General features: G+C 54.3%; 2 protein-coding genes across 4 annotated transcripts in view; one reads left to right on the forward strand and one right to left on the reverse strand.

The window, feature by feature from the left end:
- Positions 1–229: 229 nt before the first annotated feature.
- On the reverse strand, positions 230–7,499 carry ATPAF1 (ATP synthase mitochondrial F1 complex assembly factor 1). Of its 3 annotated transcripts, none has more exons than XM_073644061.1 (9): positions 7,179–7,499; positions 4,697–4,805; positions 3,410–3,451; positions 3,184–3,246; positions 1,415–1,465; positions 1,292–1,339; positions 989–1,084; positions 774–881; positions 230–470 (listed from the first exon to the last, which is right to left on the reverse strand). In XM_073644061.1, the coding sequence occupies exons 1-9, from the start codon at positions 7,391–7,393 to the stop codon at positions 327–329; spliced, it is 876 nt and encodes a 291-aa protein (XP_073500162.1). In that variant the 5' UTR covers positions 7,394–7,499; the 3' UTR covers positions 230–326. The 3 variants fall into 3 exon arrangements, with proteins under 3 accessions (XP_073500162.1, XP_073500165.1, XP_073500164.1); XM_073644064.1 differs by having other exon boundaries at positions 7,253–7,391; XM_073644063.1 differs by having other exon boundaries at positions 7,162–7,297.
- The window catches only part of LOC141157149 (G2/mitotic-specific cyclin-B1-like), a 52,951-nt gene continuing 44,400 nt past the window's right edge, over positions 7,204–15,754 (forward strand). Inside the window, exon 1 of the mRNA XM_073644060.1 lies at positions 7,204–7,431. The gene's annotated coding sequence lies outside the window, so the exon portion shown is untranslated. The remainder of the gene's footprint in view (positions 7,432–15,754) is intronic.

The raw sequence follows: 15,754 nt of genomic DNA on the forward strand, positions 1-15,754 counted from the left end.
GATCATTGCAGGAGGGGAGGAGGTCACATAATGAGAAGGTGCATGCCTCGCTTGGTGGTAGGACACGCGCCCACGGTGTTGGCATAAACCAAGCACAGGTTTTGTAGATTTTCTTAGTGCACGTGGTTCAGGAGGCAATTGGTGTTTGGGTCATATCTTGTATATTACAATCATCGCTCACATTGTGGACAGCCTTATAGACAAATGGTCACATGACGAAACAGAAGACTCCAGCCAAAGATTATTTATATATAAAAAAAAAACTACAACGTGTCCAATGAGGTCAAAGGTGGACATGGCCGCCAGGGTACAAATCCATATCCCCCCTAACTACTCTGCTCCAGGGCAGAGATCACCGCCATGTACTTGAAGTCGCTGGGATTGTGGTTGAAGGTCTGCACCAGATTAAACCGATCACTGGCGTAGAAAAGCTGAACCTGACCGGCCAGACACCGCGCGTCCTCGACATTCTGTAAAGATACAACTCCCATCATCCTTCACAAATCACAAACCATTAAAGGAGGGAGAAAAGAAGGGGAACAACAGGCTGAAGAAAGGACAGGAGGCTGAAGAGAGGAGTCTGCCAACGACTTTCTCCCTCGAAACTACAGAAACACTGGCTGTTCATGCGTGTGGGAGAAGTGGAAAGACATCGCCGTCTGACCAAGGGTCCGCGCTTCAGTCATCTCCTGTGCAGACAAGTGTAGCCGTGATATTCCCTCGGGAGATGGAGAGATGTCAGTGAAGGGTAGACGGTAGAGGTAATACTGTACCAGAAAGGTGGAATCGCACTCGCCCATCATTAATACAATTCCTTTGCTCGCCTGGAGCTCACGGTAATGATGCAGGATCAGCTGACTCTGTGCAGAGTCCCCCGCCGTCTGCAAGACACAACATCTACTGCAGTTTACCAAGGCTGGGCCCAGCCACATGGGCATTTCCCCGCCCCCCACCGCCACTCAGCCGGATAGAACAGCAGTGGCCTCACCTGGATATTGGTTAGTGCAGTGAAGTGGAGCTCTGTCCCCGTCCACTGCCCGACAAAAAACTCATAGCCGTCCTTTCGGGGAAGGGCATACAGGAACTGCGAAAAGAAAGCTTAAGAGTGAAGAGCCCCGACCTCACCCTGCTAGATTATCTATAATAACATGGCCCCAGCCACACACCACAATGTCATAAACCCCGAAATGATGCACACACCACGATGTCTCACACCAGCTTCACCTCCCCCAATGACACGCACGCCACCATCCACATGTATTCATGCATATAGGACGGCACTGCTACTTACAGACGGACAGCACCGAGACCTTCTCCAAACAAGGTCAAAGGCTTCTCCCTGAAGAGAAGAGGGGGCACAGTGAACACCCCGCAAGGCTCCATGCATTACACTTGTGCATTCACGGTCACTCACCGGGATAACAGCGTACACCGTGTCTCTTCTGGCAAAAAACTCTGTCCATATCTAGAAGATGAACCAGGTGACAGGTAATAAGCCCCGCGGCTCGTCCACATGTACTCATCCTCTGCTTGCTGGGTTACATTGCGCTCACCCCCCTATAACATGACCCTGGTGGGAAGAGTCCTCCCCCCTCCTGAAACGTGAGCCTAGCAACACCCTCAAACCTCTGTAACATGACCCCAGCAGGCAGCGTGCCCCCTCACCATGTAACATGACCCCAGCAGGCAGCGTGCCCCCTCACTCCTGTTACCATGTAATATGACCCCAGCAGGCAGCGTGTCCCCTCACCATGTAACATGACCCCAGCAGGCAGCGTGCCCCCTCACCATGTAACATGACCCCAGCAGGCAGCGTGCCCCCTCACTCCTGTTACCATGTAATATGACCCCAGCAGGCAGGGTGCCCCCTCACCATGTAACATGACCCCAGCAGGCAGCGTGCCCCCTCACTCCTGTTACCATGTAATATGACCCCAGCAGGCAGCGTGCCCCCTCACAATGTAACATGACCCCAGCAGGCAGCGTGCCCCCTCACTCCTGTTACCATGTAATATGACCCCAGCAGGCAGCGTGCCCCCTCACAATGTAACATGACCCCAGCAGGCAGCGTGCCCCCTCACTCCTGTTACCATGTAATATGACCCCAGCAGGCAGCGTGCCCCCTCACAATGTAACATGACCCCAGCAGGCAGCGTGCCCCCTCACTCCTGTTACCATGTAATATGACCCCAGCAGGCAGCGTGCCCCCTCACTCTTCTTACCATGTAATATGACCCCAGCAGGCGGCGTGCCCCCTCACTCTTCTTACCATGTAATATGACCCCAGCAGGCAGGGTGCCCCCTCACTCTTCTTACCATGTAACATGACCCCAGCAGGCAGGGTGCCCCCTCACTCTTCTTACCATGTAACATGACCCCAGCAGGCGGCGTGCCCCCTCACTCCTCTCACCATGTAACATGACCCCAGCAGGCAGCGTGCCCCCTCACCATGTAACATGACCCCAGCAGGCAGCGTGCCCCCTCACTCCTGTTACCATGTAATATGACCCCAGCAGGCGGCGTGCCCCCTCACTCTTCTTACCATGTAATATGACCCCAGCAGGCGGCGTGCCCCCTCACTCTTCTTACCATGTAATATGACCCCAGCAGGCAGGGTGCCCCCTCACTCTTCTTACCATGTAACATGACCCCAGCAGGCGGCGTGCCCCCTCACTCCTCTCACCATGTAACATGACCCCAGCAGGCGGTGTGCCCCCTCACTCCTCTCACCATGTAACATGACCCCAGCAGGCGGCGTGCCCCCTCACTCCTCTCACCATGTAACATGACCCCAGCAGGCGGCGTGCCCCCTCACTCTTCTCACCATGTAATATGACCCCAGCAGGCAGCGTGCCCCCTCACTCATCTCACCATGTAACATGACCCCAGCAGGCGGCGTGCCCCCTCACTCTTCTTACCATGTAATATGACCCCAGCAGACTCCCTTGTAAAGTGACCAGGCGGCCAGTGTGTACTCACATCTGCACAATATCTTCTGTGCTCGGTCAGTCACCAGCTCGGCATTCAGAAATGTGACCCCAGCAACACCCTGAAACCTCTGATGTGACCCCGGCAGGCGGCGTGCACCCTCCCCCATCACCCCTGTACTGTGGCACTGGCGAGCGTCATGGACCATCTCCCACCACCTATAATGTGGCCCCGATGCAGCATGCACCCTCAGACCTGGGCAATATCTTCTGCACTCTTGTCCATCACCAGCTCCACATTCAGCAGAGAGTCCAAGGTCTAAGGAGAAAAGCGCAGAGCTGACAATTATTGCGCCTCATAGGCACAGCGCACCCCCCGCATAATAATGAACACCCCCACCCACATAAGCGGGCGACTACTTCCTGTAGGCACAGCGACACCTCTTGAGATGGATTCGTCATACCTCAGACGCCATCCTCACCTTTCTCTTCAGGATCGCTTCTTTATCTGAACCGGAATTCACCTGGAAAAAGACGACAGCGATCAGAGGAGGCGCCCTTGCTCACACTCAGGGGCCGGGGGGTCCGGAGCTATAAGCAGAGGGTGGGATGAGCACTGAAGATGGCAGCAATGGTCTCAGTAAATCTATTGGTAAAGGTGCTACTGACATGAAATTCTCCCCAGATGTTGGTAACAATGTTTCCAATGCACAGGTAACGAAACCACCATAAATGTAGTAATAATGAGAAGTTACACCGGGAAAAGTACTGAACACATGAAGAAGGAGAGGAGCAAAAGAGGCCTGGAAAGTCCTGACACCCGCTGAGATCTATCAGTAATTAGAAAGCAATCCTGCCACTTAGTGACCAATATCATCAGCTGGTTCACCGGACGGCCGATAAAAAGGTAAGAAAACACAAAACCTGACCGGCAGCTCCATTTATTGTGAACAGGTGCACGCTGCAATGACTGCAAAACATACAAAAAGAAAGCACAGCAGCTCTCTGTAAGGGCCAAGACATATGCCAACACTGAGAACGGAAGATCTAAACTGCATTACTGCTGAATACACTGTGCTTACAAAAAATGACGGTTCTAAGCGCATAAATTAGCCAATTCATGTATGCCCATCAACCACGGCAGTAGAAGGAAGGATGAATGGACAAATGTACCGAGACATTCTTGATAAAAATCTGCTGCCATAAACCAGGAGGATGAAGATGAAACGAGGGTGGACATTTCAGCGAGACAATGATCCCAAACACACGGCCGAGGAAACACTCCATTGGTGTCAGGAAGACAATAAATCTGCTAGATCACCGGACAAGAATGCAAGAGAAAAGGTATGGAAGGAACTAAAGCTCAGAGTTCATAGAAGGAGCCACAGGAGCTTCAGGATGTGACCAGCGTTTGTCTGGAAGAATGGGTCCGAGTACCACCTGAGCGATGCCTGCGACTAGTTTCTCAATACAGGAGGCGTCTTCAAGCTTCATCACCAGCAAAGGCTTTTGTAGGAAGTATTAATCAAATTTCAGTAACGTGGTCAGTACTTCTCCTGGTGCCATTTCTCATTATTACACATCATTTATGGACATCTATGGTGATTTCTTTCCTGTGTGGATCGGGCGGGTTGTTACCGACATCTGGGGAGAATCTCATGTCAATAGCACCTTTACCAATAATACTTCGAAAACTGGTGATGTGTCCAATACTTATTTCACCGGCTGTATAGTGGGGAGTACACTCTGCGCCACTTCCGAATCATTACCTTCCCCTCCACGGACCACACATGCTCAGATTGTGCAGGGAAACCAATCGCCTGACATGGCTGCTCCTTCCTCTTCTCCATACGAGCAACAAATGCTGCAAGGTCCGATCTGGGGTAAGAAGCATAACATAGCAAACAAAACAACTGTGAGGTGGAGGGGAGAGGGGGCGGCTGCAGGGAGCTCCTCAGACACCGGGCCCCTGTGAGGTGGAGGGGAGAGGGGGCGGCTGCAGGGAGCTCCTCAGACACCGGGCCCCTGTGAGGTGGAGGGGAGAGGGGGCGGCTGCAGGGAGCTCCTCAGACACCGGGCCCCTGTGAGGTGGAGGGGAGAGGGGGCGGCTGCAGGGAGCTCCTCAGACACCGGGCCCCTGTGAGGTGGAGGGGAGAGGGGGCGGCTGCAGGGAGCTCCTCAGACACCGGGCCCCTGTGAGGTGGAGGGGAGAGGGGGCGGCTGCAGGGAGCTCCTCAGACACCGGGCCCCTGTGAGGTGGAGGGGAGAGGGGGCGGCTGCAGGGAGCTCCTCAGACACCGGGCCCCTGTGAGGTGGAGGGGAGAGGGGGCGGCTGCAGGGAGCTCCTCAGACACCGGGCCCCTGTGAGGTGGAGGGGAGAGGGGGCGGCTGCAGGGAGCTCCTCAGACACCGGGCCCCTATGAGGTGGGGGGGAGAGGGGGCGGCTGCAGGGAGCTCCTCAGACACCGGGCCCCTGTGAGGTGGGGGGGGGAGAGGGGGCGGCTGCAGAGAGCTCCTCAGACACCGGGCCCCTGTGAGGTGGGGGGGAGAGGGGGCGGCTGCAGGGAGCTCCTCAGACACCGGGCCCCTGTGAGGTGGGGGGGAGAGGGGGCGGCTGCAGGGAGCTCCTCAGACACCGGGCCTCTGTGAGGTGGGGGGGAGAGGGGGCGGCTGCAGGGAGCTCCTCAGACACCGGGCCCCTGTGAGGTGGGGGGGGGGGGGGAGAGGGGGCGGCTGCAGGGAGCTCCTCAGACACCGGGCCCCTGTGAGGTGGAGGGGAGAGGGGTCGGCTGCAGGGAGCTTCTCAGACACCGGGCCCCTGTGAGGTGGAGGGGAGAGGGGGCGGCTGCAGGGAGCTCCTCAGACACCGGGCCCCTGTGAGGTGGAGGGGAGAGGGGGCGGCTGCAGGGAGCTCCTCAGACACCGGGCCCCTGTGAGGTGGAGGGGAGAGGGGGCGGCTGCAGGGAGCTTCTCAGACACCGGGCCCCTGTGAGGTGGAGGGGAGAGGGGGCGGCTGCAGGGAGCTCCTCAGACACCGGGCCCCTGTGAGGTGTGGGGGGGGGGGAGAGGGGGCGGCTGCAGGGAGCTCCTCAGACACCGGGCCCCTGTGAGGTGGAGGGGAGAGGGGGCGGCTGCAGGGAGCTCCTCAGACACCGGGCCCCTGTGAGGTGGAGGGAGAGGGGGCGGCTGCAGGGAGCTCCTCAGACACCGGGCCCCTGTGAGGTGGGGGGGGGGGGGGGGGAGGGGGTGGCTGCAGGGAGCTCCTCAGACACCGGGCCCCTGTGAGGTGGAGGGGAGAGGGGGCGGCTGCAGGGAGCTCCTCAGACACCGGGCCCCTGTGAGGAGGAGGGGAGAGGGGGCGGCTGCAGGGAGCTCCTCAGACACCGGGCCCCTGTGAGGTGGAGGGGAGAGGGGGCGGCTGCAGGGAGCTCCTCAGACACCGGGCCCCTGTGAGGAGGAGGGGAGAGGGGGCGGCTGCAGGGAGCTCCTCAGACACCGGGCCCCTGTGAGGTGGAGGGGAGAGGGGGCGGCTGCAGGGAGCTCCTCAGACACCGGGCCCCTGTGAGGTGGAGGGGAGAGGGGGCGGCTGCAGGGAGCTCCTCAGACACCGGGCCCCTGTGAGGTGGAGGGGAGAGGGGGCGGCTGCAGGGAACTCCTCAGACACCGGGCCCCTGTGAGGAGGAGGGGAGAGGGGGCGGCTGCAGGGAGCTCCTCAGACACCGGGCCCCTGTGAGGTGGAGGGGAGAGGGGGCGGCTGCAGGGAGCTCCTCAGACACCGGGCCCCTGTGAGGTGGGGGGGAGAGGGGGCGGCTGCAGGGAGCTCCTCAGACACCGGGCCCCTGTGAGGTGGAGGGGAGAGGGGGCGGCTGCAGGGAGCTCCTCAGACACCGGGCCCCTGTGAGGTGGAGGGGAGAGGGGGCGGCTGCAGGGAGCTCCTCAGACACCGGGCCCCTGTGAGGTGGGGGGGAGAGGGGGCGGCTGCAGGGAGCTCCTCAGACACCGGGCCCCTGTGAGGTGGAGGGGAGAGGGGGCGGCTGCAGGGAGCTCCTCAGACACCGGGCCCCTGTGAGGTGGAGGGGAGAGGGGGCGGCTGCAGGGAGCTCCTCAGACACCGGGCCCCTGTGAGGTGGGGGGGAGAGGGGGCGGCTGCAGGGAGCTCCTCAGACACCGGGCCCCTCAGACACCGGGCCCCTGTGAGGAGGAGGGGAGAGGGGGCGGCTGCAGTAACACACACCACCGTCAGGGGCGCACCGGCGCAGTTGCTGGATCTTGTCCTGGTATTTCTTATAGAACGGATTCTCCTCCAGTTCCGGGTCCTTTCTCACCGAGAAGGTGCGGAGGTGCGAGGACACCAGTCCCAAGGCCACGGGCCCGACAGCCCGGCTTCTCACCACCAGGAGGCCTCTGTAACCCAGACACATCTGTAACACAGCAGCAGCCATGCCCGCCTCAGTGCCCGGCCTCATCCTATGCGGGAGCAGCTCATGAAACTCCTCTTTTGGAGGTAAGGCGCATGCGCTTTTACCTCTCTGCCGGAGACACGGCGCATGCGCTCTCACCTCTTTGCTGCAGACACAGCGCTTGCGCCCTCAATGTGTGTCACTCCGGAACTGACAACTACTCCCTCCTGTCACTGCGGGTGTGTGTGGTCAGTGCTGGTCCCTGTGGAGCTAATGCCATAGCTGTGATAGAACAGACCGTACCAGAGCAGCTGTGACGTCATATTACCATGTATACAGTGACAGCTGTATCCTCCTCTCACTATAGGCACAGGAGCCGCTCAGGCTCCCTTATTACACGACGTTCTGTGACAACTGTCGCGGCGTATGAACAGTCTATCGAGTAACAGCTCTAGCTGTCATATAACTGTATATATGGTAGCGATTCTCAGCATTTTAGCTGCATGTACTCTCAGAATATATGCTAGCAGCACTGGGTCCTATACTACAATATTTACGGTAGCAGCACTGGGTCTTATATTACAATATTTACGCTAGCAGCGCTGGGTCCTATACTACAATATTTACGGTAGCAGCACTGGGTCTTATATTACAATATTTACGTTAGCAGCGCTGGGTCCTATACTACAATATTTACGGTAGCAGCACTGGGTCCTATACTACAATATTTATGGTAGCAGCTCTGGGTCTAATTCTACAATATTTACGGTAGCAGCTCTGGGTCTTATATTACAATATTTACGTTAGCAGCTCTGGGTCTAATTCTACAATATTTACGGTAGCAACTCTGGGTCTTATACTACAATATTTATGGTAGCAGCTCTGGGTCTAATTCTACAATATTTATGGTAGCAGCGCTGGGTCTTATACTACAATATTTATGGTAGCAGCTCTGGGTCTAATTCTACAATATTTATGGTAGCAGCTCTGGGTCTTATACTACAATATTTATGGTAGCAGCTCTGGGTCTTCTACTACAATATTTACGTTAGCTGCTCTGGGTCTTATGCTACAATATTTATGGTAGCAGCTCTGGGTCTAATTCTACAATATTTATGGTAGCAACTCTGGGTCTTATACTACAATATTTACGCTAGCAGCTCTGGGTCTTGTACTACAATATTTATGATAGCGGCTCTGGGTCTTATACTACAATATGTGTTTTTCAAGCGTTTTTGATGCGGATTTTCCACAGTGTAAACACTTGCAAAACGCTTGGTAATCCGTGCCCCATGATCCCCAATGAAAATCCGCATGTTCTGTGACCATGCTGCGGAATTTTCCGCAGTGGATTTTCCTTGCGGAAAGATCCGCAGCATGTCCATTATTTGTGCGTTTCTGCATGCGGATTTGAGGTCGCAATGCACTTGAAAAACGCAAGTCAAATCCACATGTAAAAACGCTGCAAAAACATGTCAAAAACGCATGCAAAATCCTCAAGCGTTTTTACTGCCAAGAACATGCAGAAACGCTGCAGAAATTTTCTGCTTCATTTCTGCATCGTGGGCACATACCCTAATACTTAGTGTTGAGCGAGCACTAAAATGCTCGGGTGCTGGAAGCTCGGGCCGAACTCGCCGTGATACTTGGGTGTTCGACCCGAGCAACAAGCCCAATGTTAGTCTATGGGAGACCCGACCAGTTTTGCGGCGGCACACCTGGCAGTCTGTAGAAAGCCTAAAAAGTGCCCAAATCGATAGTGACAGTGCTCAAATGACATGGGGACAGCATGGGGATCGCCCCAGGAAGCATTTCTAACCCCCAGGTCACTGCTGTCAACAACGTGGTCAGAGGTATTAAGCCACTTTTAAGGGCTCACAATAAAACGTTCAAAAACGAAAGTGAAACTTTTTCCCTGTGAAATATGTTAAGGAACATCCTTTCCAGGGTAAAGACTTGTGTATAAGGTAAAATAAATAACCAAAAACAAAAATACTCCTCCACACCTTGGGCTATGTTCACAAGTAGCATTTTATATGCGTTTTTGCACTTTTGTATTGCTTTCAACCGTGACAAATGCATTCACCGGGAAATGTCATTTTAACATTTTACAACCTTATCTGGCCATGTGCTGTGTGACACATGCATACAGTGCTGAAAAGACATGGGAACAGCATGGGGAAGACCCCTGGAAGCATCTCTGACTCCCAGGTCACTGCCTAAAAGTGTGCCCATCAGAAGTCATCCTTGCCGCATCAAAAGATGTAGACTTGCAACTATCCCTGTGCAAGTCCTTGTCCCAGGTGTAATGCAGCGACTTGCTGGCATTACGGTAATGGTCCAGGATGTGTTTTACCTGACCATGTACCTTCCCCCTCAGGTGATTGGTCACATGACTGTGACATAGCACAGGTCCTGCGCGCACAGAATGTCTGTCTGATCACATGACTGTGACATCAGCAAGGTCCTGTCTGTGTGTGTGTGTGTGTGTGTGCGGACGGGATTGATATATAAACCCTGCTTGATGGGAGACAGGTGTCTTCGGTGTGTTGGGCGTGAGGCCTGTTCCCCGTGTGTGTGGGACACCGTGATACCGGGAAGCCTGGCAGCCTGAAAGGTCGAGGCTGGATCTTGTGTAGATGCCAGTGGCCTTGGAAGGCAGCGGCTTGGTGAAGAGTCCGGAAAGGCGCAGACTGGATGTGTGTGAGTGAAACATTCCAGTAGCCTTAGACTGGACGACGGCTAGAGACCCCCACCTGGGAAAGCCTTAAAGCCACAGTGGTGGCGGATTAAATGGACTGAGCAACTAAACCCGGCAAACGGAATACACTTGTTATATGGACACTTATATGGACATTGCTAAAGTATTACCTTGCTGAAGGCTGTAACCTGGGCCAAGTGGGCCTGTCTGCCACTTGGGCTTGTGGACATTATATGTGTGAACTGTGGTTTATGAAGTGCAATAAACTGCAGCATTGTGAAATACCGGAAAGACATTGCTGGTGTGCATTAATTAACCCGGTGCTGCGAGTATCCCCCATTATGATGACTAGCGCTGCCTTACATATGGTTCGAGAATGCGGGCAACTGCAGCCCGGTTGCTAGCGGCAACGACAACCCGGTTGCTAGGGGCAACTGCAGCCCGGTTGCTAGGGGCAACGGCACAGGACGACGAGTGTGGATTAAAGCATCTGGCTGCAACTCGGCGGGGTTGCGAAGATTGTCGTCGCACTCAAATCCGGTTGTTTGCTGCAACTTGGCGGGGTTGCGAAGATTGTCGTCGCACTCAAATCCGGTTGTTTGCTGCAACTCGGCGGAGTTGCGAAGATTGTCGTCGCACTCAAATCCGGTTTTGCTGTGGCTCGGTGGGGCCACGAAAATTTTTCCGGGGAGAGCGGTGTGTGAATAGTGTCCTGAGGAAATGCAGGAGCAGATAAAAATGGCTGTGAAGGGAGCACCAACTGAGTCTGAAGCTATTGAGCGATTAGAACGATTAAAATGCCTGTTAAAACCGCAACAGGTATTTGAGAAACGTCTACTGGACATGAAACTGGACATGGTGCAGGAACCACAGGAGCCGTGGGCACCGTATAGAATGGCGGCAGTGGACCATTCTATGAACTCTCTGGGGGCGCCCGTGTTGTCCCAGAGTGCCCGGGAGGTGGTAAGAGCTGTTGTGAACTGAGTCCTAAGACTATTATTGATTTTTCTTGTAAAAATTCCCCTGCCGGTGTGGTTGTTAAAAAGGGTGCGGAGTCTAAAAAAGGGGCGGTTGTTCAAAACAGCGTGGAGGATAGAAAATCAAAAAAAATTATTACTGGTGGTGGGTTGGTACCTCCTAAAAATGACAATGTGACCGTTGATAACGGGGTAGCTCCAGTAGAAGGGGGTGACGGCAAAGTGGGAGGTGACCTGTTAGTCCACAACACCATGGGGCGTGACACAGACCCCGTAGCTGACGGTGACACTACGAAAGTAGAAGGAGAGGTCAGTCAGGAGGGGCTAGGCGAGGTGAGAAAGTCCCCATCCCGTAGACGGCGCAAGGGCCACAAAAAGGTTGCTCCTGTAGACTTGGCTGAAAGCGAAAATAAGGAAAATGTAGTACTGTGTGCCTTTATTTCAAGGGTGGATCCTCCTTCCGAGGCAGAAGAGGAGGTGACGTTGCCAGTAGCAACCTCCGGTACAGTATTGAGACAGAAGGATCTGACAGCCCTGAAAGAGGAGGCGGCCAGTGACCAAGAGCTGGAGCCTATCAGGCAGCAGTGTCAGAGTGACGTGCAGCAACTATGTGGAAACCTGGGGAACGTGTCCTCAGACCAGTTGATCCTGGAGTCTGAGCAGCAGAAAATACACCAGTTTATGAGGAACTGGCAGCAAGACGTGGAGCAAAGCCACGCGGAAATTAACCAGTGGAAGGAAATGATCTACGGAATTAAGGAGAACCGCCGCAAAACCAAGGAGGAGGTTTTTCAATTAGAGATTGACAAAGCGGTGTGTGAAGATGAGTTATGCGAGGTGAAAGATCGCTTCTCCCTGGTACAGTTAGAGCTGTCTGCCCTCAAAGAAGCGCTGCAGGATGAAGTTGCTGGGCGTGAACAAAACCTAGAAGGACTGCGCGAACAGTTCCACCAGAAACTGTGTGACTCCAAGAAGGAGTGCGATGAAAAGTTCGGTAAGGAACTGCTACAACGTAGGAGAGATTATGAGTATCTCCTCAAGGTTAAAGTAAAACTAGAGGAGGATAAGGCGGGTGCAGAGCATGTGCGCCAAGTGGTTGAGACCACCCTGCTGGACACCCGTGATGAAAATGGTGATCTCCGCAGGAAGACCCTGGGTCTGGAAGCTCAGGTGAAGGAGCTACAGATGTTCTGTGATACTCTCCAGAGGGCGGTGACGTGCCTTAAGGAAACAGTCAGCAAGATGGAAGCTGAGCGGAAAAAGGTGATGGAGTCTATTGGAGAAGCCACAGACCAGGGCCAGGAGTTGGTCACTGGAGATGGGAGGTATAAAGCAGATACCTCCTCGAGTGATGTGAGCTCGGATGATTCGGTGGATGTAGGAGCCGAGATCAAGGAGCTCAAGGAGTCGCTACAAACCCATTGGAAGCAAGAGGAGCTTCAGAGACGGGCCGCTGAGAGGCGAGTGGCGGAGCTAGAGGAAGAAGTTTCCGGGCTCAAAAGTCGCCTGACAAAGTATCACTCAGTGAACGAGGCCTTCTTGGAGAAGGAAAAGGGCGAACACGTTGCACTCACTCCCTTATACCAAGAGAGGGTGGACCTGAGGAGAGCTAAGAGAGTGTTAACCACAGATAAATATGAGATGGAAGTGGTCAAGACGAAAATTGGTGAATTTGTAACTGTGAGTCAGCTCAGGGAAAGCATACAGGGTGAAGAAGCTGGAGGTCAGTTGTCCCTGAAACCTGAGCTGGTTGATCGTCTGGAAACCACTGGTGAGACCGAAACGTCTCGGTACAAGTGCCTCGTAGATGTACCCGAGGATTTGAGGGAAGAACGCACCAGTGAGTCCGTGCATGAGAAGTTTAAGAAGGCCGTGGGAGCCTGTAAGGTGTACTTGACCTCAGAAGCTAAACAGCTGGTGGTCCTGTCCACGACCGAAGTCACAGTGAAGAGGGTGGCTATCCTAAGTGACATGCACTGGCGATGTATTCGCACGAAGCGGTTTCTCCGGTTGAAGACGGAACAAGCAGTTAGACAACTGGAGTTGATGAGGAAAGCTCACAGTATGCGTGAAGAGGTCATCCGGGTGCCTCATGTTCTGGTGAGGAAGCTCGTTGGGAGAAATGGTCGAGCCATGCAGATGATGGTCAAGAAGTCTAGTGTGGTGAAAGTAAGCAGTCCACGTGATCGTCAGGACTGGATACCAGACGAAGACGGCATGGTATCATTCTCCGCTGTAGGAACAGAAGAAAGCTTGGGATATATGCGCATGCTGTTGGAGTACCGAGTGACCTACCTGCGAGAGGTAGAACAGTTTAATCTCGCAAGACTGCGAGTGGATAGACAACATCATCTGAGTAGCAGAAGATGGCAGCCGTCTAGAAATTATGAGACCAGACAGAGAAAGGGCCCCCTAAATAACAGAACAGCTATAGCTGGAGTTAGGGACCTTTCAAGATGTTCTGAAAGTAGAGGGCGTGGGTTTAGAGGTAGTGAGACCTCCAGTAACTCAGGTTTGAGCAGCCCATGCAAACGACCCAATAGAGGACGGGACAGTACGGAGTCGTACCGGACCTTAGATACCAGGGCATGTGAGTCACACCGCTGTACGACTGACCACTGGGAGCGGGGGAGGTCTGACGAGATTATGACTGACCGCTGGAAGCAGGGGAGAGCTGATAAGGTTACGACTGACCGCTGGGAGCGGGGGAGACCTGACAAGGTTACAACTGACCGCTGGGAGCGGGGGAGCTCTGACAAGGTTACGACCCGGAAAGGTGACCTGACAAAGTCAGTGACAGTGACAAATGGTAGGTCCCTAAGGAATGGGCTAATGTCATTGACTAATGTTCCAGGGGCTGAGTAACACAATTGTAAAGTACATGGTCTCTATGTGAACTGGGGGTTATAATGTCATTGTGTATATTATGTGTTCAACCCCACAAGTTTGAACAGAGCTGGGGGTTATAGTGATTGTGTTTATTATGTGTTCAACCCCACAAGTTTGAACAGAGGGGGGGGATATGTAATGCAGCGACTTGCTGGCATTACGGTAATGGTCCAGGATGTGTTTTACCTGACCATGTACCTTCCCCCTCAGGTGACTGGTCACATGACTGTGACATAGCACAGGTCCTGCGCGCACAGAATGTCTGTCTGATCACATGACTGTGACATCAGCAAGGTCCTGTCTGTGTGTGTGTGTGTGTGTGTGCACGGGATGGATATATAAACCCTGCTTGATGGGAGACAGGTGTGTTCGGTGTGTTGGGTGTGAGGCCTGTTCCCCGTGTGTGTGGGACACCGTGATACAGTGAAGCCTGGCATCCTGAAAGGTCGAGGCTGGATCTTGTGTAGAAGCCAGTGGCCTTGGAAGGCAGCGGCTTGGTGAAGAGTCCGGAAAGGCGCAGACTGGATGTGTGTGAGTGAAACATTCCAGTAGCCTTAGACGGGACGACGGCTAGAGACCCCCACCTGGGAAAGCCTTAAAGCCACAGTGGTGGCGGATTAAATGGACTACAGCAGCTAAAACCCATCAAAGGTAATACACTTTGTTATATGGACACTTGTATGGACATTGCTAAAGTATTACCTTGCTGAAGGCTGTAACCTGGGCCAAGTGGGCCTGTCTGCCACTTGGGCTCGTGGACATTATATGTCTTAACTGTGGTTTATGAAGTGCAATAAACTGCAGCATTGTGAAATACCGGAAAGACATTGCTGGTGTGCATTAATTGACCCGGTGCAGCGAGTATCCCCCATTATGATGACTAGTGCTGCCTTACACAGGGCAGTGTTCAATTGTACCTCCCCCATTCCTTGCAATGCAAGCGCAAGTATGCAGCCTGCCACCCACTCCCAGGCTGCAATACCATACTGCTTGCTTGCACTTGAAATTGGGCCTTTTAGGTATGTGGAGGCGGAATCTGGCCACCACCTCATGGCTGCGTCTGCGGCCTGGTATCCATACTCAGTCCCCAGCCGCCCGACGGCCGGGTGTCCATGCCTGGTCCCCGGCCGCCTGGGGGCGGCCGGGTGTCTATAAACGATCCCCAGCCGCCCCTATTTGAAGGACAGCTTAACCACAAACACGTGGACAAGTGAATGTGGCCAGGGATGGTCCATCTCACTGACGCCTTCACACTGGGTTAATATTGTGGAAGCTGGGACACAGTTGGACACTGGGATGCAACACGTCCTCCAGACATAGAGGATTGCGGGTCCTGGGTCAATCAGGCTTCAACACAAAGTTCAGAATGTAGACAGCAGCAGTGGTCGGCCTCCTACACAACGTGTAAATTATTCATGATCATTCATGATGACATCCATCTCAGCTTTCTGTTTCTTGGAATGCAAGCGCATGTATGTAGTAGCGGCTAGGCCTGAGGTGGTCAGCGTTTTGGGCATATCCTACCTCCTCCGAGGATTGCTGGATGTTTTCCTGCTACTATCCCAGTTCTATGACTCCCGTTAAAACAAAGCTTCAGGTGATGAATGATGGATGAGGTGGTGGCAAAGGAGAAAGAGCAGGAGGAACAGGGACCATTCTGTAGCGTCGGCGTCCCTGCCTTCTGCTAGGCAGGGACGCTGTTCCCCTCACCTCTCCACTCCGTGCCCGGCGTCCTCCTCCCGCTTTGCTGGCAGCGCGCGCTGCTTCCCGGCCACTGTGCTTAGGGCGCGCGCTCCCCCTCTCTTAAAGGGGCCGCGCACGCCGTCCTAAGGAGTCCCCGGCCAATGGCCGGAGGATCTC

Source organism: Phyllobates terribilis, unplaced genomic scaffold (genome assembly GCF_046119375.1).
Source record: "Phyllobates terribilis strain yellow unplaced genomic scaffold, ASM4611937v1 Scaffold_8__6_contigs__length_399053987, whole genome shotgun sequence".
Classification (NCBI taxonomy): domain Eukaryota; kingdom Metazoa; phylum Chordata; class Amphibia; order Anura; family Dendrobatidae; genus Phyllobates; species Phyllobates terribilis.

Bases quoted from the DNA above. Each gene is read 5' to 3' on its own strand.
- ATPAF1 (XM_073644061.1), bottom strand. From the start codon at position 7,393: ATGAGGCCGGGCACTGAGGCGGGCATGGCTGCTGCTGTGTTACAGATG. The intron at 4,806-7,178 runs GTGCGCCCCTGA...TTCTTACCCCAG, and splicing joins AAGATCCAGCAACTGCGCCG to ATCGGACCTTGCAGCATTTG. The intron at 1,466-3,183 runs GTCTGAGGGTGC...TTCATCTTCTAG, and splicing joins GTGCAGAAGATATTGCCCAG to ATATGGACAGAGTTTTTTGC.